We start from the raw sequence: 26,953 nt of genomic DNA, 5'->3' as shown, positions 1-26,953 counted from the left end.
AATGACAGAGAGGAGGTAAATTGGATTTCTTTTACCATATTTGCATCCAGTGATCAAAAATACTGGATAGAATTGGTGAATAATGACTCTTGCAGTGGATGATGGCATCTGTAGAGAGCCAAAAATTTGCTGACTGAATGTCGCTTTTATAGAAATTCATGTTGTGCAGAATTAAAAACTGTTATGCTGCATGTTGCTATGGATAATTTGTTCAGACATGGAAGGAGGCATTTCCTCTCTGCCTTCCTACCTCTTTTCCTTTTCTGAAAATGGGATATACTAAAATATATCAAATTGCTAAAAAGAGACGTAAGGAGGATATGTAGAGAAAAGGATTTGATGCGTTCATAAATAGATTCTTAGAATATTTGTGTTTAGCATCAAGTGAGATGTCTTTTGTTTCCTTCAAAACAAAACCCAAATATGTTGATAGTAGATGTGAACTGTGCTTTTTAAAGAATTCTTATATATTATTTCCTTTTATAAAGCTGACATAATTTACTGATTAGTTATTGTGTGTTCTGTTCTAATTTTTAATTGCTCAACAAAACAGAAAATGCATAGAATCACACTTCTATATATATAAAAAAAATCATTGGGACTTCTATTTATTTAAATAAAAGACAGTAAGACAGATTTTTTTTAATGCCTAAAAGAAAACAAATTAGGTAATAGAGAGAATAACATTTTCTGGGCCTAAATATGCTTTGATGTGAGGGAAAGAAGGGATACATTCCCTTCATAAGCAAAATAGGAGGAGGGTAAGGAGGTGCATGTAGTTGATTTTTTTTTTTTTTGAAAGTATAGGTGATGGAAAAGTTTAGCTATTCAAAGAAGAATATTAAAGCTAACAGTGCAGATTAGTATATTTATATTAATTTATACACATCTTTTCGGGGATGTTATAAAAGATAAGACTCTTTCCAGGTGCTCACTGCTGGGGGAGTTCTGAATCTGAGTGTGGGCTTTTAAAGTACCATAATAGTTAACTGCATTGGCAAACTAATCATATCTTTTGTCAGTGTCTTAATGATAATTATGCCTCTGCCCTACCCTCTCTTTGTGTGTTAGGATGTGTATGAACGTTTGTTTCAGCTTATTGTTGTTTTTTTCCCCCCTCCAATTGGCTTGATTTTATAGGTGTATAAAAATGGCAAGAAGTCAAACCCTCAACTTGGGTACTAAAGTCACTGAATATGGAAACTGAAGTTTTCTTTGCAGCTTTGACTTTGCTCTGTTTTTTTGGTGTTTTTTTTTTTGTTGTTGTTTTGTTTTTTAAACCTTCAGTGCTCTTGAAATTTTGTGTAATTTTTTATGCCACATGAGGTGTTAATGTTTAGTATCCTCTATTACTCTCATACTACACTGAGGTCATGAGCAGAATGTATGTAAGTTCATATGTTTAGTTACTTCTGGCAGAGAGGAGGTTGTCTGTGTTATTGAATATTTACTGTAGCTAGTTACTATCTTTGACCTGTGACTCTTTAAAAAGACACTGCCAGTGGAAAAGTTTCTCTAAGATTCAGACACATTACTATTTCATTTACCAGTCATAAGTTAAAGTTACTTTTCTCTGATTACTTTCATCAAGAATGTCCAAATACACCCATGTTTGTGTTTTGTAATAAAAAAAGCTGTGAATTAATATTCTATGAGGTAATGGTGCTGTTTTTTGTTTTTTTTTTTAACTTTAGGTGAATTTGTGTTTGTTTGGGATTACTATATTTAGAGATCTATGGTTTTCAGAATTTTAATTTGAAAGACTGGTTCAGAAGGTGTTATGTTTAAGCAGCAAGTAGGCAGGAATATCTTAATGATTCCATCCTAAGAAAAATGTTAGTTAACTAGGAAGAAAAAAAGCATGTTTTTACTGTTTACACGGACTGTCATATATAAATCCCAGGACAGATGTCAGAATAAATTTGCAGACAAAAGCATGGCTACTTCTGAGTCTTTCAGTATCTGTATTGAGGAATACCTGTCATAGTCTGAAAACCTTGAAAACTTATGATTTATCAGTATGACAGGAAGGCAAGTTTTACAAAAGAATAGCTAATGACACTTATTTTAGGAGCTGTAGAGTATCTGTTTGTTTGTAAATTAAATTTCATTTCAAACTAAATTTTCTTATTTGTAAATTCTGTTTTGAAGCAAAAGATTCCTCATAGATGTGAATTGACTGTGTATGTGTATTCATACTTCTGGTTTTAATCTGTGTAACTTTTTATGTCGAAGTAGGTGTTACCTGTCAATTATTCAAGCAAGGCTCAATTATAAAAATACCCCTTCCTTTCTAAACATAATTTTAAATTAGATATGACATATGCATGTGTTATATATGTGTGTGCATATGGGTAGACAGATAGCTGTAGAAAACATACTAAAAAAGTGGGTTTGATTACATGGAAATCTGGATTTATTCATTACATCCGTAAATTATTTTGGCTTTGTCCGAACTTTTGAGTGTATTGCCCTAATGGAGTGGTAACTGCTGGGGGGAGGAAACCACACTTCGGTTTCAAAAGTTAATAGCACAGTAGGAGAAATGGTTGGCTATGGTTGCAGGATTGTTTTTAAAACCAACCAACGAAACCCCAAGTAAATAAATAACACCCCCACTAAAAAACCACAAACAAACAAAAAAATAACCCACCACCACCACTACTCCCCTTCCCGCCTCCCCCCAAAAACCTCACCCAAACATCCCAAACCCATTATCATTAATTGAGAGCACCATAATCACAGATCATGAGGAGTTTCTTTGTGGCTCTTTAGGTGTGTATTCTCAGAAATAAGATTTGTGAACTAGAAAGCACTAAGGAAAAGCAGTGTCTCTCTAGTTTGGTTGGAGCATTTGATGGCAGCACCTTAGCTGTGAGTGCTTGATCACTTGCATTTTAAAATGTCTCCTTAGAATTTTCAGTGTTTTCAAGAGAAAAATTCCCAGTAACGATTAGGATATCTGACAGACTGAAGGATGGCAAGTTAGATCTGCTAGGTCAGAAGACAGCAGAGTATACTTTTAGTCTGCTAGTCAGCTTCACCAAGAGTTTTGTTTGGCTTATTATTGAAACATATAATAAAGGCATCCTCCTAGAAAGGATAATTAAGTCTTTGGGGTTTTTTGGATGTCACTGATGTTTAGAAAAAGTCACAAGATTCTTCTTGGAAGAACTGTGGATGTTTTAGGTAGCTTGCATACTTTAGAATTGACTAACCTTTACATTAAACTACAGGGGGGAAACCAGTGCAAAAAAAATCAATGTAGCTTTCTTATATGACAGTGTGTGGTTTTACTTCTTTTATAAGCCTTGATAAAAGAAATGTTATATATATATGTGTGTGTATATATTATTTTTTTAATTACTTCTACCATTTTGGGATCACAGACATTTCTAAGTCAGGGTCAGAGAGCTCTGTTTTCTTCTACTTGTCTTGTAGCTATGGAGTATGGCTTAATAGCAAGTACTTATCTGGCTTCAGACATACTGGATAAAGACAAACTGGAATTTACATCTCCAGTTATGTCTTAATAGATTGCAGATTGAGCTAATGTTTGTAATTTTAATCAAGTGATAATTTCTGAACTAATTTTGGCCCTGGCTGGTGATGTATTTAATGTCAAAGATGGTGCTTACTGTTAATTTCTCTGAGTTCCAATTGAAGAAATGTTTGAAATGTGTTGATAGATTTTTACATATTCATTTAAATGTATTAAAAGTAAAATAGGCTTGTTAAAAGTGGCATCTGAGTAGGTGTAATATCTAGGTAGTTTTTGACAGTAATCTGAATAAACTCTGTGGTTCACTAGAAAAAATGGTAAGTAATGAACAATTTTTCAAGCATTGATACCACCTAGTGGTAAAAAATATTGTTACTTGTTTACATAACGCGTATTCAAAAGAATATGAAGTTTGTGTTCTATATAAAGAAAGGGGAATTAAACTGTGTCTTTGGTAACATTATCTACACGTGAGTAGTACTGCAAAAGCTGTTTGAGAGTGGGCAGCTAGAATTCAAACACTTGCACGTCACTGCTTGATATGTGTAGGGATGGTTTTGATACAGTTTTAAACATACTTACTCTGTCCCATTTAAAAAAAAAGAGAAATTTCATTAAATGCACAACTGAATGAGGGTAACGGGGACTTTGTACAGGTATAAAAGGTCCTTTTCCGTGTGTGTATACATGTCAAAAAAAATATGCTTTTGTTTAAAAAAAAAAAAAAATCTGTCTTTGGAATAGAAGTTTGAATTCAAGTAACATTAAGGGTATGGATTGGGAATTCCTGGGGAAAACTGGCCTGGCAAAATGTTGACTTTGTTAGGTTCCCAGAACTGGTTCAGAATGGATCTGCAGAATTCATCCTGTGGGCACAAGGAGAGAGTGCCATGGTGGGGAGCGATGGGGAGAGGCTGAGGGAAGGCAAGGCTCCTGCTTCTGGAGGTGATGCCAGTGCGTGCCAGGCAATAATGACTACTTTGTATAATGCAATCTGTCAAGATCAGATTATGGAAACTACCTTTCTACATAAAATATCGCCCAGCTAATCTTTAAAAGATGCAAAACTTTAGCCCTTTCAATTACTGTTGTATGTGAAACCATCTTTCATTTCTTATCACCAGCTGATGTAGGTCCAGTATAAAAGTTACGTTTATCATTCTAACATCTGTAATCTGACTATTAACATGTAAGATAGTAACTTAGCTAATTCTGACTGATGCGTGTAGACTGTTTTATTTTTCCCTTTTCATTTATAGGTACTTGTTTCACAGTGGCAATCCAGAGCATCCAGGAGACATACTTCTAAACACAACTGTGGAAGTTTTGCCTTTTCAGGTATGAATTTATTGATTTGTGTTTTCTCCAGTACAGGATAAAAGCAAAACCTCTTAATTTTATTGACTTTTTTAACAGGGTGAGAGAGACATGAATGCTCCTTTTTTTTAACTGTAGGATTATGCTCTGATGCTCCCATACTTTTTCTTTTTTTAATTGGATCTATTAACAGAAAACTGTTGTAACTATTCAGATGTTCATTCAGAGTGCAGTCTGCTACAAGTACTGTTGGTGATTTGGAGGTGAACAAGCTCATTTTCTCCCAATTCACTGCTACTATTGAGAACAAAAAAATAAACAATCTTCCCTCTTCTGTGTATTTTGGAAAATGTGAAAGCTAAGTTAATCTGCTTTTTGACTTAGTAAAAAAGTCTTGGTTTAGGAATTGACACACATCCAAACTTTACTTAGATACTGAAATATCTAGACTCTTAAACCAAATGTGTTCCATTCTCCTGATTACACCCCACCCCCCACCCCCCATAAATCAGTCTGAGGGGTTTTTTTCCTCAGGAGGGAACTACATTATCTAAAGTATATTCTTGCTTGAAGCCAGATGGTAGGGGTTCTTTTTCCTCAATTAGATAATATAGCTAACCATTTATATCACAAAACTCTGTGAGAGGATTAAGATATTACTTCAGACAAGTTTATTTTATTTAGTATTAAAATAGCAAAGGGTTCATATCTTCTCCTATACACCTGGTGTGGGTATCTTGAAGCCTGTGCCTAAATTACTATACGCTGAATCTCTTTTCTTTTTCTCCTTCCTTTCTTTAAAAAAAAAAAAAGAAAAAAAAAGTAAATGATCATGGAGGAGTTCACTTCTCCATTCTTGCAGTCTGCCTTCCTAGGAGTGAGTAAAAATAGGAAATTCTGACCACCTCCACCCCTAAAAAGAAGTTTGTCAGTTTGGTTCTAATTATACAACATGATATGTGTGGTATTATATCATATTGTGGGATATTATATCATATTATAAGACTTATGGGTTTTGTTTCTCAAGACCTTTGGAAATATATTCAACCACAAAAACAGCAGCAGCCCTCATTTCATCTGATACCACAAGAATGCACAAGATAGTAAGAAAAAATGTGCATCAAGCATCTCTTTTTTGGCTATACTCGGCTGTGAGATGTCCCTCAAACTGGAGCATCCCTTAAGGAAGTAATGCTACTGAGCTTCTATTGCTATTGACACAATTTGTAGAAAGGTAAACTGGAAATTCTGCATCTGGCCTGTTCCTAAGCCATTGGTGTCAGAAGAAAATGTCACCAATGTGAGGACAGCAGCTGCAGAATGATAGGTACACTCCTGAGGGAACTGTTTCTCTACCATGCACTCCATGGAGCTGGAAGGCCATTCAACTACTTCAACACTGATCCTCCTAAGCAGAATTTGGGAAAACAAAAAAAACCAACCCTTAAAAACCAGAGTGCCCCCAGACTGGATTTGTCTGGGACTCAAGCAACACACTAAAAAAAACCCCAACCCCCCCAAAACGAAACTAAAACAAAAAAAACCCCACCCATCCTCCAAAATGCCTTCCAAGCCAAAAAACCCCACCCCTTTTTCAGCTTTTCTCCCTTAAAAGTAGGAATTAAAAAAGAAAAAAAGCTGATGTATTTAATCTCCTGTTTTGTCAAGCATTTTTAATTGATTCCTAGGGAATTCCTACAGTGGGTCTTTTAGTATTGGATCATGTGATCCTGGTTGTAATTTTCCAGCTGTTTTTGAAGCTCTGGTCTACAATTTAATTTTTCTGTGCTTATTAAAGAAGCTTACTGATACCCATCACTTTTTAGTGAGGCAGTGACAATTGCAATGCTTCCCTCACTGGTCTGATGGCTTTTCATCTCGCCCAAATTCATACATCAAAAAGTTAGCTGTAAATTTCATTTGTCCTGAGAGAGTTCTCTGGCTGAACCGTAGGAAAAGGTGGCAAGATCCTGCCTTTGCTTTTCTTCTACTGTATATGCCAGTATCTGCTATGTATTCTGTTCACGTGGCAGTTACCATGCAAGTTACATGGGGCACTTAAAGTACTTCTTTTTTCTACTTTGAAGCCAAATACTATTCAGTTCTGGAACACTGCTGCTTTTTCTTTTTTTTTTGCGTTGGCTTGTCTAAGGCTATAAATAACTATTCTAGGCTGGTTCATAATTATTTAGAAAAGATGGATGCTGAATATATAACAAGAGTGCACACACATTTGTCTTTCCCTGGCAAAGTCATATGTCAAAATAAATTATCTCATTTATGCTTTGTTGTTCTAGAATGAAGAACTGGTATTAAGCAAAGAAACCAAAGACAAACGCTTAGAGGATGGTTACTTCAGGATAGGTATGTCACAGTGGAAAGAAATGTGTATTATTACTATTGCAACAGTTAAGACATTTTCATTAAAACCAAACCAAACCTAAAACTGAGTTTTGATCATTCATTTTTGGTTATGTGACCTTGTAGGCTTTACTTAATATTGTTTCCAAATTTTTTTCTAAGACAGATGTACTAAACAAAGATCTAGCCTGACACTCTTCATTGTAGTGCAGCTACATCCAACTTCTGTGCCAGGATTGATCACCCAGATTATTGTAGAGGCATTTCCAGGTTGTATAAGATCACCTCTTCTGTCCTGTGACAAGTGCCTCTGTGTGAGCTGTTGTGCTTGGCCTGGATTTGAACCCACCCTACAGACAATCAGCTGTCTTGTCATGGGATGAGATTGGCATTTCCATAGCCAAGCGGCTGTTGGGGAAGGTGTCTGTTGTCAAGGAAGAGAAATTTTACTCATGGATTGCATTTAGCTTGCTGGACATAGGTTGGGCACCCCTGTTACCATGAAAGCAAGTTTTTTCATCTTAATGAATTGCAGTTGCTGTGTATATATTTTAAGTGTAAAGTCTAACTGGGCTTTTAAACTGGATTCTTATTCATCCTAATAAAATTGAAGATCCTTTAAATAGGAATATGTTAAGCATGAATGATATCCCTTGTCCTTAATCCTCCTTGAAAACACGTAAGTCAGGGGCTTCATGTTTAGTTCCATATTAAATGAAAATCTGTGCTGAAATCTTCCCAGAGTGTGAGGTGCTCAACCCCTTAGACAGTTCCAAAGTTTTTATTCTTACGTATAATCCTGTTCAGATTGGTGTACTCTGATGATACATCCCATCTTATTTGCTGCTGCAAAGCTGAATCTGATACCTAAAATCGCTGGCTGTCGTTTGTTTCAGGAATGATACCAGTCAACCCTATAGACACCAGCAATAGGTTTCACCTCTGAGTTGTGATATTATAGATACATTTTTCTGGACACAGATTTTGTACTTTAGTTTGTTGAACAGGAGTTAATTGAAGATATACTTTTGCTTATTTTGCAGGGAAATTTGAAAATGGTATAGCTGAAGGAACAGTTGACCCCAGCCTAAACCCTATTTCATCATTCCGCCTTTCAGTGATACAAAATTCAGCAGTTTGGGCAATTCTGAATGAGGTGAGAGGTGGTATAACCTTTTAAAAATAAAACTGGTAAATGTGAGATTTCTTCATTCTGTCAGTGTGTTGAAGCTCAAAATTTTGGCTAACACTGAAAACAGTTACCTCTTATTACCGAGAAACATGACTTCTTTTTTTCTGATTCTCTATTTCAGATTCATATTAAAAAGATTACAAATTGATCATGGAACTCAGCTTTAGAGGAAAAAGAAAGAATCCTTGAAAACTTTTCCTATAAAATCTGGCGTCCTTAGCAAGTCACAAATCAAAAATACTGAGCATGCACCTTATTCCAGATTTCTTTCATTTTCACTTGAACTCTACCTCTTGTGAAATCTACTGTAGATGAGAAGATTGTACTTACCCCTTCTTATCTGATCCATCCAGAAACTGATGCTCCACACTGATAATGTTCGTCTGAGGCTTAAGTTGTCCTCCACTTTAATGTGACTTTACCATCTTATGGTTACAGAACCCTGCTACGCTTAACCTGTACTATTTTGATAGTATAGTAATATAGAGAAGTTGTACATATTGTTACATTCCTTGAAGAAGAAGAAAAAAATATAATTATTGTTAAATATGTTTTATGAAGGGGGTACTTTCGGAGTTCCATTTATTTTCTATAACAAGAACCCTCTTTTATAGACTGTCAGGGATATATATTAAAAATGTTAGGGATATTTAATTTATTAAAATAATTTGAAAAGTACATATTTTTATGCAGTAAAATTTTAAATTGATATAGTTTTTTTTATGAATTCTCTAGTTTAAGTTATCTTTCTACATTTTTCTTTGAAGATGCAAACATAAATTAATACCATATTTCAAATATACTGCCATGTTTAAAAAAACTAGATTAAGTTTCTAAATTATGTAGTTTTGTACACAGAATCTGAATGATGTTCAGAGGCATTAACAGAGTTCTGAAGAGCATTATTCTTTGGGGCTATGAAATTCCACTATGTACAGTTTGTAGCCACATAAAGAGCATGCTGAAATGTCTTGTTTCATATTATGTACTAAATCTGCAGTGATTTTAGATTGAATCCATTGCATTTTAGAGGAGTTTTTTCAATTCCAAACAGTTCTTTCTAAAAAATCTTTGTAGACATTTCCTAGCCTGGACAAATTCATTTTCTGTACTGAAAAAACTCATTCTCTGGCTTTGCTTTGGAGTGAGAGAGGTTACCTTTTATCAAAAGAATTAATAGTAATCAGATACATTTGATCTAGAGAGGTCTCCTTTTTTAAAAGTTCTGTTATTGCAGTGTTTATTTTAGATACATTACAGTGAGTAGTTATGGTTTATTTTCTTCTGTTGTTCAAGAACAAGGTTTCAATTTGACTCCTTTATCGATGGGCGTAGTAACTCGCACTAACTTTTAATAGGAACTGAATTTGGCCTCAAGTTAGTACCCTGCCTTTTCGTTTCAAGGGAAACAACAGTGATCTTAAATGAATCAGAAACTTGGTCAGGAACAGAAAGCGGTTTGGATTAAATCCAGAGTGGAATTGTTGCAGTACTAATGCTGCCGCTGCTCTTGAGTCCTTCTGCTTAGGTGCTTATTTGTAAGGACACCAGCATGGGAAGATTTAAGTTACCCAGTCAGAAATGGTCAGGGAGAGGCAGAGATTTCTCTGTAATAGGAACGAAGTACCTGATTGACACTGGAGGGAGGCATCTATTCTGGCTTGGGGATTCTCAGCTGTGCTGTGAACCAACCTCCTTTAACTGACATCTCGAAAGCCAGCCCCAGTTTTCCCTGGAGAAAAACCCCTCCATTATCCCTGACATCTTTGTGGTCAGGGCACAGATGCACAAAACCTGTTGCGAGGTCCCTGATCTAGAGTGGGGATCTTGAATTTGTATCTCCAGCATGGAAGTTCGACTAACAGATTTGGCCTCTTTTTCATTACATACTTAAAAGGAGCAGGAGCCTAAACCTGACTCTCCAGCGCTGCAAGCCATCACCACTGGGATATAGAGCCAACCTGTCTTTTCTTCTCCCTTGGTGGAAAATTGTGTTGTAGCTGTGACAGTTCAGCAATATTCAAGTTTAAGAGCTTAACTACTTCTACAGACCATAGTCATTTTGGTTTAGCTATGTTGTCTGGGGCACAGGGAAGACAAGATTTGTACACAGAGGTAAGACCTTCTGTTTCGAAGTTGAAGAAAATTAGAAACAAGGCAGGCCTTGTTTACTTATTTCTGATTGTATCAGATGGTGTAAATAAAATGTAACTTGGAAAGCTTGTCTTGTCAATAGAGACTGTGGGCATAAGCTAAGCACTGGCCTCACAAATGGAGTTTATTCTTGGATTTAGGAATGTGGGTGAATACGCTCAGAATCCTGTATGAATCTAGCCTATTCTGGTGCCGCAGCCCACTTCGTTGTATGTATAATGCCATGCCATCAAATTATTGCCATGCAATGGCTTTTTATCACATATTAGCTAGCAAAGGTCTAAGAAAGTATTTAGGTTTTCTTCTCAGCTGTGCCTGTGAACGAATGATGCAAGTATGTAAACTATAGCTATTTATTACAATTTAGATTGCAGAAATGTTAGATATTGCAGTTTTTTAATAGAAGTAGTTTTGCTGACAGTGACTTTCATCTTTTTCCATGAGTTCAAAAGTTTACCAGTACTACTTATTTCAGAAAGCTGTGTGCTTATTCTCAAAGCATCACTGTTCCTGATGTTTCACAGTAGTTAAGATGAATCATTGCTAATATATTTAAATATAAAGACACCTTACCACATTGATTGCAGGACTCTGGTTAACACGATATTTAGTTTTCAAAACTGTTGAGATTAAATTTATCAAAGACAACAAATTAACTAGTGCTTGGTAAAATACGTGTTGTTTTTTTTTTTTCCTAAAGATTGTTGTATTTTTATTACATTGTACTAGAAGGAATTGGAAATACTCTTGGCTGCTTTAACACTTTAAATGTTCCTGAGCTTATACGCTCTCTAAATAAACGTGCCACATTAATACAAATTACGTTTCATAGATTCAGGTAAATTCAGACCTGGTGTAATCAGATAGTTCTGCAAATTTGCTTGGAAGTTTTGCTGAAATAGAAAAAGCAGGGAAAAGATTTTCTATCTAGTTATTTCTGCATAAAGCTATTTTGGGCTGTCTACCTTTCAAATTCCAATCCTCAAGTCAGGCTAAAGTGGTGCAGGTCTCCTTCCTGGAATTATGGTGAAATAAGACTGCTTTGGCTGTTTGGCTCAACAGTCATTATGCTCAGGCACTGTTTATGACTGGGTATGCTCCCAAGGGGCTGGTGTCTCTTACTCATCCCAGTCTAAGTTACAGTATTACCACAAGAGTTCTCAGCATCTTAAACCTATTACCTGATTTTGGGGAGGTTTTTCCTACATGTATTTAGTTCCAAGTTATTTTTGTTGTGGCCTTAAAAATCCCCTCTAGGCCACTGACTCTTACAGTAATCAAATAATGGAAAGTGTTTCAAAATAAACTGCATTGTTCTATGATCCTGTTAGCTCCTTCTGATGCTGTTAAAGCTTCAGAAAAGAGAACTTTTGTAAAACCAAAGGCATTACCAGAAACCTTCATTATCTGGGCAAATTATTCTTAACTTCTCATACTGGATGCCAAACAGCCTGGCTGATACAAGCACTGGCTTTTCTGAGCTGATCAGGATTGCTCTGGACCAAGGAAATACAAGACTATCAGTATAATCTTGCTTTGCTCATTCAGTGGGTAGTCCTACTGAAAACTGTAAATAATGTGAACAGGACATGATCCCAAATTAGCACTTTTTATTTTTTGAATTAAAGAGTGTTTCTAAAGCACTGTATAAGGCTTTGTGCTTTTGCAGGCAACTCAACCATGTATTTGCATTGATAGAAAATATTCCTATAGATACATTTGTTTTTTCTTAACTGAAAGATGGCTTAGAAAAATTCAAACAGATAAAGCTGTGATTCATGGACCAATAAAAGACTGGACTCTTCTGTATGTTGCTTCTTGTCTAGCTGTTTCAAAAGCAGTTTTTAAATACCTTCAGTCAGCTTAGAGCAAAGCAATTTATACTTTGCCCATGTGATACATGATTCCTTGAATGGGCTGGAGCATGGAGTCTTTGGCAAAATTGAACTGTGTAACATTTTTTCTTCATTTTTTTCCAAGTGTATTATCATTTTGGTAATCTCTATTTTTTGTTGGAAATATTAGCTCCAGATGAAGTATTGTAGTAATTTGTAGTTTGCTTCCAACTTGGAAAATACTATTTTAGTCTTGTGGGGGGAAAAAAAGAATTAAATCTCTTTAAACCTTGCTCCCCTGAAATAAATTAACCCTAGGTTCTGTATTTGTTCTTACTAGGAAGGATGCATTCTGAAAAAGCTAAAGTAACTGTAGTAGAAATGGAAAAGAACCCTTTTGTTTTTCAGTCATCTTTACAATCACCAGCATAATGCTGAAAGGTTATTAGACAACTGGTGTTTTCAGGCTAGCATTGATTGCTGATGTAAGAAACACACCCCATACAGACCTGATGAATTAGTCTTTGAGAGTGTCACTTTTCTGACCTTAGTGGTCTCTTTAAGGGTTTTGCTGATTTCTGCTGTAAACAGTGAGCTGCTAGAACTTAAAGCAGCTCAATTTTGAGAACAGTGAAGCCTTCTTTCCAGGGGACAAAATTTGGTATCTCTAAAGGGAAGGTACACAGGCCCCGAGTCCTTCATTGATTTCAATGGTATTGCACCATAGGGCACTAAATATGACATGTTTTTACTGTTGAACTGAAGTGGGTGATCACTGGTGCTAGGATTCCTGTTAGGGAAAAGGGGTGCAGTTAGGCTGCAGCTGCCTGCAGGACAGGAGCTCGTGCTGTTAGGCAGGGTGGGAGCAGGTCCTGACTGGAATCCTTTGCCTTCCATGGATCCAGCAGTTCAGTGCTTTCCTTGTTAAAAGGGGAACGTTGCTCAGCATCTGCTGAGAGGGGAACATAATTCTCTTCACGCCTTAACAGTGGCTGAAACACACAGTACTGTAAGATGCACTGCCAGCATATTTGGTATTTTAAGATAAATACAGTTTTTCCTTAGAGATCAAATTCTAGTATTGAGTCTTACTGTAACCAGTTTACTCTTGCGTTGTTTTGGAAACCAAATCCTAGCAGAATCATCTTTCATATTGAACGCTGCTTTGGAGAGTCATTATCTTCATTTTCCAGAAGGTATTGTCTGTGACAGTTTGTACTCCTGCCTTGTGGACTTGCTACAGGCTCAACTTGTACTTTCCTTCCATGTTCATTGACCTGCCACTCATACTGGTGGATGTAGTAATACCTACTGGACTTCTAGAGATCGGGTTTAAAAACTTGCTGCTATATTTGGAAACCTGATATGGGTCATGTTAATTGTGCCTTTCATCACTGTTTCTTCTGTGTGCCGGAGTTGTCCATGTATATTTGAAGTGGTCATTAAAATAAATCTGTTCTCAATTTCTTTCATAAAAGGAGGGAACAGTTCTGTATCTACAGTCAGTTGTTGCTTTACCATCGCAACACTACTAAGATCTGTACTTCCACGCAGTCCCAAGGCAAGGTATTCCAATATTATTCTTACATAAAACTGCTTTTTGGTGTCACTTAAAACCCTCATAATGTAGAGCTTATGCCAGTACGTGCAAAATACCTGCAGTAAGAGTTATGCTAAATAGACTTGTTAAATTTAAGCTACAGAGATGTACAAGTAACTTGTTTTTAGGAATGTACTGCGAAGTATTTGAACAAAATTGCTAACATGTTTACTGTTGTAAATATTTTAATAAAAAAAGGACACTTCAAACTTTTTTACACAATTATCTACAATAAAGAGAAATTTACAACCATTTACAAAATGTTCTTAACTTCTTTACTGTCAAGACAGCTAAGATAAAAACAAAATAAACATTAGATACATGAAGTCCTGGTTTTATTTCACTCTGTATTTATAAAAGGAACAAAGCATCTTGGTGAAGTTCCATCCACATGCCAGTGAGATCAAATAGAGCATGATGAGAAGTGCAAATGGATACAAAAGAATAGCTGTGTTCTTCAAAAAGGGCAATGCTGAAACAGAAGCAACAATGGAAGCAAGTATAAAGCAGTGCTCTTTCAAAAAAAGGTGCTTCCTGTAGCATGGCCTTGGGGGAAGACAGATAGATAGCAAGAAAAAAATAGTACTGCTCTGCCAGCCTTCTCAGAGGGGTGGGTTTGTCATCTCTGCCCTACTAGTCCTACCATTATCACAGATTAAAGAGTACTTGATAACTGGTATAGGTAATGCCCTGGGAAACTGTTTTACCTAAAACTCCAATCTTAAACTCACTACAGCATTTTTATTCAAGGTGAACACTTTGAAGTGGATTTACAGAGGAAGAAGAAAACCAAGTTGCAGTGCTACAGGTCTAATACAAGAAGGGAAGTTGGTATGGTGAAGAATACAAATTCTTTGGTTAAGATGTCCACCCAGCTGGAAACATGGATTAGCAAATTTCTATCAAACTTCTTTTACCACAAAGAAGGAATTACTTCAACAGCCAGCTGAGCCTCTGCTTTACAAATGAATAGACTAAGATCAAATTAATAGGTTGAAATCGTGCCCTTGATTTTAGTCAAACAAAGAAAAAAGAAGTTGCTGTTACTCACCACTGTATCCTAGAAATGTCACATAGATGTAATAGCCGATTGCAATCAGCCATAATGTATTCCCAACAAAATACCCAATGACAGAATCAGATATGATGACATCTGCAAGAGACAACTACTCTCAGCTGTTTTGACAGAGCATGATTTTGAAGCAGAGAGCACAAAATATTCTACTTACAGTTGATGAAAAACAGCTGGATAAAATGCAAAATGACTAGAAGTGGATAGAAAGCATTCAGATGAACATCAAAGGCATATCCCCACTCCACATCATAGTCTCTGTTCTGCTGCTTCACCAAGTACTTATTAGAAATGAACCTACATGAAAAGATATTTAAGAATGTTGTTAATGTGAATCTATAAAGCTGACTGACAAAACATTGGTTTGAGATAGATAGTAAGCCAGAAGCAATCCTAACTCTCTAACCTGACAAAGTTTCTGCTATATGGGAGAAAAACATGCAAGAATTATGCAGACCAGACTTATCATTAAAACATTTTTGTTAAAACTGTAATTACAACCCTTGCATTCAACAGGCAGTTGAAATACACTGCTGGTAATACAGAAACAATTTTTTTTTTTTTTTTTTTTTAAAGATCAGTGTTACAATTTTATCGATGCAGTTACAAGTTCTCAGGCAGCATGCCATTTTTGTTTGTACACACTCACACAGATGACTTCAGAAAAGTGCTTGTACATGATCAGTACCTCTCGCACAGAAATGGTTTATTTCACCCCTACAGAAGTGGCACACTGCGAGGACAGAAAGAGAGCAGGCTAGCACTCTTAAGATGAGCCCATTCTCCTTACTGAAAACAAGCGCTAATGGAAGACGCACTGCCTGGTGTTACAGACTACGGAACAAGCCTCGAGACTTCGTTTTCTTCAGCTGAAGTTCCACTGACAGACATCCCCTTTAGAGGAGGAACAAGAAGTCAATATACACTCAGAAGTAAGACTTTAGATACCAGAGCATTCATGGTAGCTTCCTCTGACATGCTCTTTGCGCTAAGTGCAGGGTCGGAAAGAGGCAGAGCCTGTGTGCAAGGTGAAAGCAAGAAGGGGTTTAGACTCATTAGGAATGGGGGGAGCTTTTGAAAACAAAAAGGTGAGCCTGCACTGGAAGAAGAGACTTGGACCGAATTGGAGCCAGGCAAGTGGTATTGAGGCCTGCAGGAAGCCGACTACAGGACAGAGGAAAATCAGCAGATGCTGAAGTTTGTCTGGGTCAGGAGACTGCATCCTGAATCACAGATTGCTGGAGGATGGCAGGGGAAAGCATTACGATATGCTCTTCCCTGAGCAATTTATGAGTTGCTGTCCCAGGCAGGAGAGTAGGTCAGACTCTCTATCTGACTCTATCTTTCATCTATCAGCTACAGTTCTTTTATGTGCCCCATCCTAAATTTTGCAATTAGAAGTGGGAGTTCCCAAGGTCACTGTTTGAAAGGAATCTACCCCTTTTCCGATCGGCATCAGTTTGTCAGCTCCATTGCTAAGAACTCTTTTAAGTACCCTTGCTTCCTTAAGTTCTTGGTAAAATAAAAATTCTTTCTTTGGTGCCCTCCCCTTGCCATAGTGCAGAAACAGTGACTTCCCGTGGTTCCCTTGCTGGCACAGAACACATCTCTAATGTGCTGATGCCTAAGCTATAAACTGACTCGCTATTGCCTCTCCCCTTCTGTAAGCCTCTGGATGTTTCAGGCTAAGACTGGCAGCGACTACCACCGAAGCAACACAGCCAACATGCGTGAAATAGAACAGACATTGCTTGTAGTGGAAACAGCTAAAATCTTCAGCAAGAAGCATGGGCCAATTGTATATTGCCCTACTTAAACATAATCATCCTCAGGCTTACATTACTTAAGCTGTTCAACCAAAATAAGGAATGAAGAATTTTTTGATCACCACATTTTTTATTTAGCATAATTGCTGAAGATTAACCAGCTCAAGAAGAAAACAAGCCAAAATGCTCATCATAATCCAGACTTTCTGAACACTCATCTTTTGCAGGAAATAGTAAAGAAAAAGATGTGTTCTTTTTTAAAGCAACATTTTGAAACAGTTACCCCAACAGCACAAAACCTATAGTCAATACATACTTTATAATTTTGCCCCAAACAGAGAACCAAGTGTCTTGCAAACAGCAGAGGACTATCCTGTATCCAAACAGCAATACTGAACTCAGTTTCAGACATCACTACTTACCACATTAGAGTTGCAATCAGGAGGCCAACGCCTACACAGTCTATGAATACAACCCAAAGTAGCAGCTTTATTGTTTCAAAAAAACCCATGTCCAGCACAAATCCAAATCCTACAGTAGACACTGAAGGGAGAAAAAGATTATTGAAGTTAGCTGTGGAAAAGAAAGCATGAGATCTTAAACCAGTATGGGTTTTGAGTATACTGTTACAAAATCTCCAGTTTCCTTATTATTTTTCTCCACAAGATTTTCAGTCCGACAGCTCAATTTTTTTCACCAAAGACTAGGTATAATGCAATTTATTCATAATGTAATCCCTTTCACAGATTGGAGAACACTCATCTGTACTTGGGCTTAATGATATAACAGCAAATTGTATTACTCCGCGCAAACTATTTTTAAAGAATTCACACAATGCCACAATAGAATATTCTTTGTGTTATAAAAGCTCCTTGTGACCCAAATCATGTGTGTGGCGATACATACTTTCATTGCAGAGTTAACAGTTTTGATATTACTAACAGCAACGTGCTACGTAACAGAAGACTAGAATAATGCTTCTTACTGCGTTTTCAATTCAATCAAAAAATTACATGAGACACTGTGTTTATAGCTTAATTCTGCAATATACAGAATCTCACCAGGGTCTTTATTGTAAAAACAGTATTTTTTCCGTAATGTTCAGAAGAAGGAAATGTTCGGTATTTTTTAACTAAAGCACTGCTGTGTGGCATAGGTTTTTATTCCTGTCTGTAAAGTTACAAAGAACTATGTAGTTTGAAATGCAACAGAAAATGCGTTGCAATAGAGAGGTTCATTCAGGACTATTAGCATTAGTTACGCCTCCTCTGTTTTCTAGTTTTCACCTTAAATTTCTTGTATGCTACTTTGATTAAAAGATAATCCATGTGGATTTTTTGTCCTTTTTGTGTGTGTGTGTGTGTGTGAGATTAGGGGGGCCAGGAATGTTCATCCCTAAACTCTCCCTCCCTCTCTTTTATGCTATTCCCCTGCACTCACCGCAGAGCCAGATACTGAGAAGCACTAAGAAAGCAGGATCATCTCTTGCCCATTGGTCCTTCGTCTGTTTTCTGTAGTGAAAGTTCCTATAAACCCTCTGTGGTGAAGTAAACAGGTAAAGCATCTGCCAAAGAGCAAACTCGAAGTCCATCTGTCGGAAGTGGAAGAGCCTCCGCAGGTACTTGTAGCGTTTTGCCCCAGCTGTGTGCCTCGCAGCATCTCTGGGACTCAGCGCACCGTTGCCCTGGCTCCGAGAATTAACTGACGTGGTTGGCAGCATCTTGCTGAAGAAGGGATTTCGAAAAAGAGGCATTTGAAAATAAAATCACGCGACGCGGGCCACACCTGCGACACTGACGTTACGAACCCCCCCATCCCCCAACCCCGTGCAAGTACACACCGCGGCTGCGGGGGAGGCAGCTCTGCTCCCCGCACCGCCCCTCAGGCGGCCCCGCGACCTCGCCCCCGTCTCCTCAGCCCCACGGGGCCGCTCCCGGGAAGCGGCGGGCTCTCTCCGGGCAACCCCCCCCCACACACCTCTTCTGACGATCGCAAACGCCGTTCGAGGCCTTGACGGCCGACGGGCTTCACGGCAGGCGAAGGGCCGAGACGCGCGGCCAGGGGCAGGGGAGGGATGACCGGCCGTCCCCGATCGGCCTTCGGCCCACGCCAGCCCGCCATCGCCCGAAGGGACCCCCGCCGCCGACCCCCGCCCCACAAACAGCCGCCGCCGCCGCCGCCTCAGCGGGAAGCGCCGAGCCCCCCCCCAACGGCCGGGCTCGCGCCACCGAGCTCCGCTCGCCTCTCCGCGCGCGGTGAGGGGGCGGGGCCTCACCTGCTGCCCCGGTCCGCGGCGCGGCGCGGTGCGACCCCCCCCCTCCACCCACCCGCAGCTCTTCCGGCAACGTCCGCGGCGCAGGCGCTCCGGTTTCCTTCCCGGAATTGCCCCGCCCCTTCCTCCCCCCGCCGCCGGCGGAAGCTGTGGCAGAGTTCGGGGCGGCAAGATGGCGGCGGGCGCGGGTAGCGGTGCCTGAGTAGGCGGCAGCGAGGCGTAGAGCCGTCCTCGCCGCCATGCCCAAGTACTACGAGGATAAGGAGGAGGACGGGCGGGCCTGCGGGGGGGTGAGGGAGGACCTGCGGCAGTGCCTGCTGGAGAGCCCCTGCGTCCTGCAGGTGAGCGCTGCCGCCATCCCCGGGCCCGCGTCAGTGCTGCCGTACTCGCCTTCCCCCCCCCTCCCACCCCCGGTGAAACCCTGAGGGCAGCGTGCCTCACGTGGAGGGAGGGGAGGTCTGCTGGGGGTGGGGTGGGGGGGGGGGATGAGGCGGCGAGGAGCCGTTACTTCGTCCCTTCCAAGCCTGTTAATTAGAGTTTCAAGCAGGTTAAGAAATGACAGCTTCAGAAGAAAGCGCAAGTCACCGTACTGTAGCAAAACGCCGAGTGAACCTTGTCTGAAGTGTTTTGGTGCCTCTTTGACAAGCTGCAGAAATCCACTAAGTCTTTAATCCTTTATTCTTCATCTAACAGGAAAAGAAAAGCCCCAAACAATGTTTGAGGGAAGGACACTGTAGGAGTTTGCAAGTGACATTTTTTGCATGTAAAAGATCAATGGTAAGTGTTTGTAGTGTTTTTTCTTCTGCTGGCAGCCTGGTTGCTTTCTGCCCTTTTCCCTGCTTTCTGAAGAAAACCTCTTAATCTCTTTAATTCGGTAGAACTGGTGTCATTAAGCAGAACAGGTCTTGCCTTTGAATTCCATTTAAAATATGGATGTTGTACACTGTTCTCAAGAAGAAAAAGTTGCGGAGTGTGAACAAGATGGAAAAAAGCATCTTTAAACTGGCTTCTTTAGGCTTAGCATGTGACACATAAATGAGGTCAGTTTTTCTGCCCCCTTTTTTTTTTTTTTTTTAGTAAAGCTTTGTTTTAAACAGCATTAGTAGATCAGGTAGTTGTAAGATAAGATGTTGACAAGCTAATTTTTGTCTATGAATAAGGAACACTTAAGTGAAAAGAATGTCCTACTGAAAGAGATTTCCACTGTTGAAGCACCAGGCTCTTGCATTCATTAATTTTCTTGGAGGGCTTGAATTCATGGTAAAGAAGGGTTTGGGTTTTTATATGGTGAGCTGTCAAGTATGGTGATGAGAAGCCAGCTGTAAAAATGTAATTAGATAATGTTTCCCTGGTTTTGATAGGAGTTCCTTGTCTAGAAACACCGTGCTTGTGTTTCCATAACACTTAAAAAATAGTTAAGGTGTGGCAAAGATGGTTTTAAAACCTTCTAAGCATGGGTAGTGCAGGGCTCATTTTTATTTTTAGCTGATGTGATACATAATGAAGAATACACAGCTGCAACTGTACCTAAAATTTTTCTTCCATTCTGTATTTTTGCTTAAGTCATAGCAGCTTTTTGTACCTCTCCCATACAAACTGTATTAATCCATAAAGTGACAAATTATTATTTCTGTGGACAGGAAAAAATGCTGTGTATTTAGTGCTTGAAATACCTGTTTGATGCTGCAGTAGCAATATATGTATCTCCAGGTGATGGGCCTGTATTTCTGTCTGTAGATTGTTAAGGGAGCCTGATGAAACTTAAGTTTCATGTGGGAAGAGGCCTGGCTCTCATATGATTCTGTTTATCTGCTCCAAATTCTAAGGCTGAAGAATGGCATTTTTCTTGTCTTGTTAACTCTGTAAATTTCAATAATTGTGCTCTGCCAAATTTCTTACTTGGTATAATAGTGAGACTTAAAGAGTGTTTAAAAACAAGTTAGATGCTAAATGGAGATGTGATTTACAATATGCTAAAATCATTAGGGGTTTTTCCTAGATGCTGTTTTCTTTGTAAGGAAATACAGTCTCTTATCAGAGGAGTAAACTTTAGTACGCTTTAGATATTGAAGTGGGAACAAGGTTTAAAGTGGAAGCTGCTTGGTTATTGGACAAGCTGTGCCATCTTGCAGTTTAGTTCTTTACAAATTTTGCTGCAGTTCTGAATCCTGAAAGAGGGTTGGTTAAGGGAAGTAAAAGATATGTCCTCAATCTAGTATCTGAATATGGCTGAATTGCAGTCTGTAACTGCCATCTTCAAGACTACTATCTAAATTCAGGAGAATTCTCCCAAGGTCAAAGTATGTTTTTCTGCTGCACTGGGAAAGAACTTGCAATTTAGTTTCAGTAAGTGCGGCACCGTAGCTGTTATTCTAGCTTTACTGCCATTTTTTGCCTTTCATTAAATGCTTTTTTGTAACAGCCAAGAAGAAATTTGCAGATTTTACAAGCTGAATATTATTTCAGTTTTTACTGATATTTTTTTTTCAGACACTTGTTGTATTTAAGTTATCCCTGTCCTCACTGACATTTGCAGTGACTCCCACTTCAACCCAATCTGAATTTTCCTCCATCGGCTTGTCAGTTAAGTTTGGAGAAGCAGGTCTAAGTAGATTTACACTACCTTGTTTTCATGTGTTCCTTGCCATGCCACCGTGCTGTTCTGTCATTTGTGTTGTTACACTGTTTATTTCAGAACGCACAGGATGCTTATCACATAATTTTAATTTTGTGTGAGATTTAAGATAATACAACGTCTGTTTCCATGGAAGAGCTCTATGACTTGTTGGCTCCATCACTGGTTTTCTTTACAGTGACTTCTGCTTTATTCTGTGCTTTTTTCTGATGTTACAAAGTGCCGAGATCGCACAAGCACTCTAAAGTATTTCTTTTGCAAAAGATATGGTTTTAATATATTGACTTAAATTTTCAGTTGGATACCAGAGCAAGATTCAGAGGAAGGAAGGGATACTGAAGTCTTCATGAAGAGACCCAGCCATGGGAAATCAGGTTTCATCAACGCTTTAGGCAAAACAGAGACTAAAGTAAGAAGATTGCATCTGCTGCATCCTTTCATGCAGTATTTTCATGGAAGGTATCTACTCCCGAGTATTCCGATAGGTTGACCTGGATATGCATTTAAATGTTTAAAAGAAGGCAGGCATAAAACTGCAAGTTCTGGCCAAAATGGGTACTTGTCACGCACTTGCAATAAAATATATAAAATCCAGATTAAGCTGCAGAAGTTATCATTGTGTTTTGAAGTGAGGCTGTCTTTTGTGGTTTTACTAACTCTGATCATGCTTTACTATGACAAATAATACAAGATATGGAACTGGGAGTTCACTCGACTGGTATCGCAGAGGATATACCTCAGGATAGAGCATTTCCCAGAGATGATGAGTTGACCAAGGCTGTGAAATGTAAGTGCAAGCTGCTTCCTACCTGGTAGGTTTGTTACCCAATAAACCTGCAGTAATAGGTAGGAGTGGCGATGTTTTTGCAGTCCCACGTATACAAGAATGGCATCTCTTTCCTCTTGCTACGAATTCCTTTTAACATGACGATTGATGTGTGTGGTTATTAGCACAGTCTAGTCTTGTTGGACAAGTAGTTTAAAATTTGGTTACTCTAAATTAAAAGATACCTGATTTATCTTTCAGTAATCTGTCTTCTTATTGTATTGACACAAGTCCAAGAGAACTATAGCATTATTCTAGTCGATGACTTGAAAGCTGCATGCTAGGGTGTAGCTAATTAGGTATCTTTGGATGGGTGAGGAAGGTGTTCCTCAGGCCAACAGTTAAGGAGACCATGGCTGCTATTGCTGCGTTCTGAAAGTATTTACAACAGTATTTAAGTTCCTCTGAGATGACCCTGTGTGATCCTTCTGTATTATTTTCCAAGCAAAAGTATAAATACTAATCCAAAAGTGTACAAACAAGGGATGATGCTATTGTGTTTATAGGAAGTCATGTTCCACAAATGTACTTTGTGAGCATTTTTCTTGCTTTTACGTTGTCACTTCTCTCTGAATTCTTTGGTTCACATTTATGGGTGTAAAATGTTCAAATTGCCATTCATATTCATTTAAATTGTAACTAGTTTCTGCTATGTGCTTCTTAAAACTTGCTCTTCCTTTAGAATTTTCTTGTGCTTAGTCAAATTTTATATAGTTTCATAAGTTATAAACCAGCTGCAGTGAAAAAGCAAAGAGATTAATAGAGGAAAATATTGTTTCGCTTTCCTTTGATCAAGGATGACGGTGGCAGATCTGTCTCCAGTATGACAGTGGTCTTCGAGACATAGGTAACATCGGTTAGTCTCTCTTGCCCCACCCTGGTAAGGAGGTGGGATTTAAGGGGGTAACAAGCATTAAATACTGCTTAAACCGTGACTGTGGTCAATATTTACTGATTCTGTTTAAGAACTTGTTTCTGAAGAATGTTTCTTTTTCCTTCCTTCAGTGTGTCTCTACCTCCTTCCCTGCCTTTTGAAGCCTTTAAAAAATAATTGGTAGTGTAGCTCTTACATGTGGAAACTCAAATAACTTCAGACAAGCTGATTATAAGCAAGGTTAGGCAATAGTGAGAGGGGAGAGAGTCACAGTAACTTCTTTTATTGCCTAAGCTTATAGCCATGCAGCTGATTTACTGCTGCGCTTTCCCGTCGCGACAATCTAGGAGAAACGACGTATCGCCAGGGACTTGCCCTGGGGAGAAACGGACCAACACAGATACTGTGGATCAAGCGATTTCTCCGTTTATTTGCTGCATAACATTCGGTTATATACCATAACCATGCGCAAGCCATCTACTGATTGGTTAACATGTGCTGTTCACGCACCTAAAGCAATAGTTTGATTGGATAAGGTCTTCTGATCACGCGAATGATTCCTCCTGTCTGTGTCTTGCCTGGTGTCCTGCTTTCAGTCACGTAGGCCCAACTTGTTCAGCTTTTTGTGCTTATTTCATCAAACTTTGTAGCAACAGTTAGCCTTCGCTATGTCCTTGAGGCCTGCTGCTTGCAGAGGCCTCTGGCTCACAGATTGAACAGTCCCATTGTGTCTCTCGTTCACTATGTGTCTATTCTTCTAATTATCCCACAATTTACATTTAGTCTGAACAGATGCATGCAACACTTACAGTTTGTAAAATTGATGACTTCAGTGAATGAGTGCCTGTTGATTATTTAATTCTGTCTTAAGCAACTGCTCTGTGATCAAAGTACGTTTGCATTCCTTGTGTGTGTAGGATTTTATTTTTGCAATCATAAATCAACACCGATTTCACATTTTCATGTTCTGTTGATCATGTGAAAGCTAGTTCATTTGTTGAAGTGCTGTAAACATCCTTTGTTTTCCACAGCCTAGTTACCATATTGTCTCTTTACATACACTAAAATGATAAATTGATGTGCTGTCTATAAGAGTATTCTTAACTTAGCATTCTTAAGTTCAAAGTATTACTCACAAGCCTTCTCAATGGGGGAAAAAAAAAATTAAAAAGGGTGTAAAAATAAATTTAAAGCCACTTGGCAGGTAATTAAATGTCAGGTAGAGAGAAGAGTGGGAATGGTACATGGTTTTGGTAGTCAAGGACTCTTCCATGGTCTGCCCTGCTGCAGGGGACTGTAGGCTTGTTCGTTCAGGTGATCTGTTCCTTTCTCAGCCGTAATCACTGAGCCTTACCTAATGGTGCTGCAGCAACTCCCTTTGGAAAGGAACAGGCACATAACAGATCATAGACAGATAACTAGTTAAAGTTATTTTTAGTAATTGGCTTGATCCAGTGAAGATCAAGTGTTAAAATTAAATGCAGTGTTTGCTATTGAACGTTTAAGGTTTTAATAATTAATTTAACAGAGTATGTGTATTATTTGATCCAATAGAATCTTAGTGCCAAAACTTCCTGATGGTTCGCTAAGCTATCTAGGACAGTATAAAAATACATATAATATGTATCAAAATACTGACTTGAGAGACTATCATTGTTCAGTTCCAATATTGTGTAACATAATATTCCTCTAAAAATTACTAATTATGTAATTGCTTTGGGACTTTGAACACTGTCCTACTTGAGAGCTATTAATGTTTCTTGTGTGAAAAAGAATTTGTCTCATTAATGGAAAGCCCTAAGTATTATAAATTTGTGTATATGATTACAGCTTTTTTCCTAATACACAAAATGTTTTTATTTGAATATATTGATATTTTTAAGTCTCATGCCTTGTGCTACACCACTGGCTTTTATTAGAAAGTACATATTTCTAGTCTATGGTAGATTTTGCAAGGTTGAACATGTAATATTTTTGAATCTGTCAAATTAGACTGCCGAGGACAAAAGGTCGAAATGGCACCAAAAGACTCTTACTGGTTTTAGAATCACAAATATATCCAGTGCTAATAATTTGTATTGAATAAGTACAGGATGCAGTTCGCAAGAACCTTTCACTGCTGCTCTAGTGTCTCCCATTTGTTTTACGTAGTGGCAGAGTCAAAGGGTGCTGAATGCTGTTGAGATTCACGTCACAGACTGTGGCTCTGTCAGTTAGAACCTGTCTATGTTACTGCCTCTAGTTTCATCAATTAACATGTTCTCTCTGTGGTCCAATCCTGCAAACAACTTTGTATTTACGTAGCTGTAAATACATATTGCAGAACTACTCACATGTTTATCATGACAAAAAAATAGGCCATAGTTATTTACTCTGGTTTGAAAATTCTTTAGGTTATTAACTCTGCTCTTTCAAGTTAGTATGAGGTGATAAGCATATTGTTTAAGCAGAATCTGTTTAACGAAGGCCTATGTGTACATATATTGAAAAGTGAGAGAAAGGGGTTGGCGTTTAACAAGTAGGCATGCATTTGTTATTTAAGTTATGCTGCTTAAAAGGAAAGACAAAGCATCTGTAAAAAAAACCCCAAAAACCACTTTTGAAAGCTTTTCTACTTCCAGAATGTGTGCATTTGTATTACAAAGAGCTTCATTATTCACTGGTTGGCATAAGAAATTGGTTGTATGTTCTCTCTTCACTTCTAAGTTTCTGGGGAGTAGCAGGTTGGATGATACGCTTTTTTTCAAAGCAGACTTTAAAAATAATATTATTATTTCAGTGGAAGCCTGGAACAAACTAGACTGACACCTTCTGCTTATAAGAGCACTAAGTGAAGTCATCTTCTAAAAATGCAGCCATGGAATGTAGGTGGCAAGCAGTATCTGTTGTTTAAGACTTTTGTTGGAAAACTTAGAAACACAGAACTGCAACAGCTTTGTTGACATGATGAATTTCACAAGTACTCATGCTGCCTTAGCACTTGATATGTGGCCATTTAGAATATGTGTATTTATTCTAAATATGTATCTCATTGCCTAAAGCTGAAGAGCATGACAGAGTTCAATTACCATCATAAACTGTAGTTGACAATAGTAACCAGAAACCTTAAGATCCTTTCTCCTTTTTCCAAATGTGCATGATGCATTGTTTGTCTCTGGCATGGTTTTGCTGCAGATACCTGCAGAAAATTATTAACCAGTTATTTCTGTAAGTGGTACACTCCATGATGATTTGATATAGGAGGAAAATTCTGTAAACGTAGAGACATAGAGAGCAGCTTCTTGAAGTGGACTATGCTTTATTTTCAGGTTTTACAGTAGGTTAATAATGTCCTTAAACACTGAAAGAAGAAGAAGCAACAAGATTAGCATTTTAGTAGCTGTTTAATGATGTTGGTAGCAGGTGATATATTTCAAATAATAATGTATTTTAGTAGATAAACATTGACATTATTTTTTCTGTCAAGCTGTTGCGAAAATAGTGGTTTGGATTGCTGAAAGAATCACCGTCAAGGGTGTTAGCAAAAATGATTTAATAGGACTTTATA

At 38.3% G+C, this 26,953-nt stretch overlaps 3 protein-coding genes across 6 annotated transcripts in view; 2 read left to right on the top strand and 1 right to left on the bottom strand.

Moving 5' to 3' along the window:
- Positions 1-9,962, top strand: part of MGAT4A (alpha-1,3-mannosyl-glycoprotein 4-beta-N-acetylglucosaminyltransferase A) — an 80,226-nt gene extending 70,264 nt beyond the window's left edge. For all 3 annotated transcript variants that reach the window (XM_069770038.1, XM_069770036.1, XM_069770037.1), the window contains 4 exons: positions 4,762-4,840; positions 7,117-7,183; positions 8,224-8,336; positions 8,494-9,962. In XM_069770038.1, the coding sequence (XP_069626139.1) occupies positions 4,762-4,840; positions 7,117-7,183; positions 8,224-8,336; positions 8,494-8,520 (286 nt within the window). In that variant the 3' untranslated portion in view covers positions 8,521-9,962. The remainder of the gene's footprint in view (positions 1-4,761; positions 4,841-7,116; positions 7,184-8,223; positions 8,337-8,493) is intronic.
- A 4,317-nt stretch (positions 9,963-14,279) lies between these two features.
- UNC50 (unc-50 inner nuclear membrane RNA binding protein) lies at positions 14,280-19,186 on the bottom strand. Of its 2 annotated transcripts, none has more exons than XM_069770039.1 (6): positions 19,075-19,186; positions 18,240-18,523; positions 17,222-17,342; positions 15,191-15,330; positions 15,013-15,114; positions 14,280-14,433 (listed from the first exon to the last, which is right to left on the bottom strand). In XM_069770039.1, the coding sequence occupies exons 2-6, from the start codon at positions 18,517-18,519 to the stop codon at positions 14,297-14,299; spliced, it is 780 nt and encodes a 259-aa protein (XP_069626140.1). In that variant the 5' UTR covers positions 18,520-18,523; positions 19,075-19,186; the 3' UTR covers positions 14,280-14,296. The 2 variants fall into 2 exon arrangements, with proteins under 2 accessions (XP_069626140.1, XP_069626141.1); XM_069770040.1 differs by lacking the exon at positions 19,075-19,186 and adding an exon at positions 18,777-18,900.
- Positions 19,187-19,190: 4 nt separating this feature from the next.
- COA5 (cytochrome c oxidase assembly factor 5) lies at positions 19,191-22,300 on the top strand. The gene is made up of 3 exons (XM_069770041.1): positions 19,191-19,412; positions 19,765-19,848; positions 22,004-22,300. The coding sequence occupies exons 1-3, from the start codon at positions 19,311-19,313 to the stop codon at positions 22,043-22,045; spliced, it is 228 nt and encodes a 75-aa protein (XP_069626142.1). The 5' UTR covers positions 19,191-19,310; the 3' UTR covers positions 22,046-22,300.
- Positions 22,301-26,953: the final 4,653 nt, after the last annotated feature.

Source organism: Haliaeetus albicilla, chromosome 25 (assembly GCF_947461875.1).
Source record: "Haliaeetus albicilla chromosome 25, bHalAlb1.1, whole genome shotgun sequence".
Lineage (NCBI taxonomy): Eukaryota > Metazoa > Chordata > Aves > Accipitriformes > Accipitridae > Haliaeetus > Haliaeetus albicilla.
This window is presented reverse-complemented; position numbering and strand designations above follow the sequence as displayed.

Coding starts and splice junctions, on each gene's coding strand:
- UNC50 (XM_069770039.1), bottom strand. CDS start 18,519: ATGCTGCCAACCACGTCAGTTAATTCTCGGAGCCAGGGCAACGGTGCG. Junction 15,115..15,190: donor CCAGCTGTTTTTCATCAACT/GTAAGTAGAATA, acceptor TGTCTCTTGCAG/ATGTCATCATATCTGATTCT. Junction 14,434..15,012: donor GACATTTCTAGGATACAGTG/GTGAGTAACAGC, acceptor CTTCTGTTTCAG/CATTGCCCTTTTTGAAGAAC.
- COA5 (XM_069770041.1), top strand. CDS start 19,311: ATGCCCAAGTACTACGAGGATAAGGAGGAGGACGGGCGGGCCTGCGGG. Junction 19,413..19,764: donor AGAGCCCCTGCGTCCTGCAG/GTGAGCGCTGCC, acceptor TTCATCTAACAG/GAAAAGAAAAGCCCCAAACA. Junction 19,849..22,003: donor TTGCATGTAAAAGATCAATG/GTAAGTGTTTGT, acceptor TTAAATTTTCAG/TTGGATACCAGAGCAAGATT.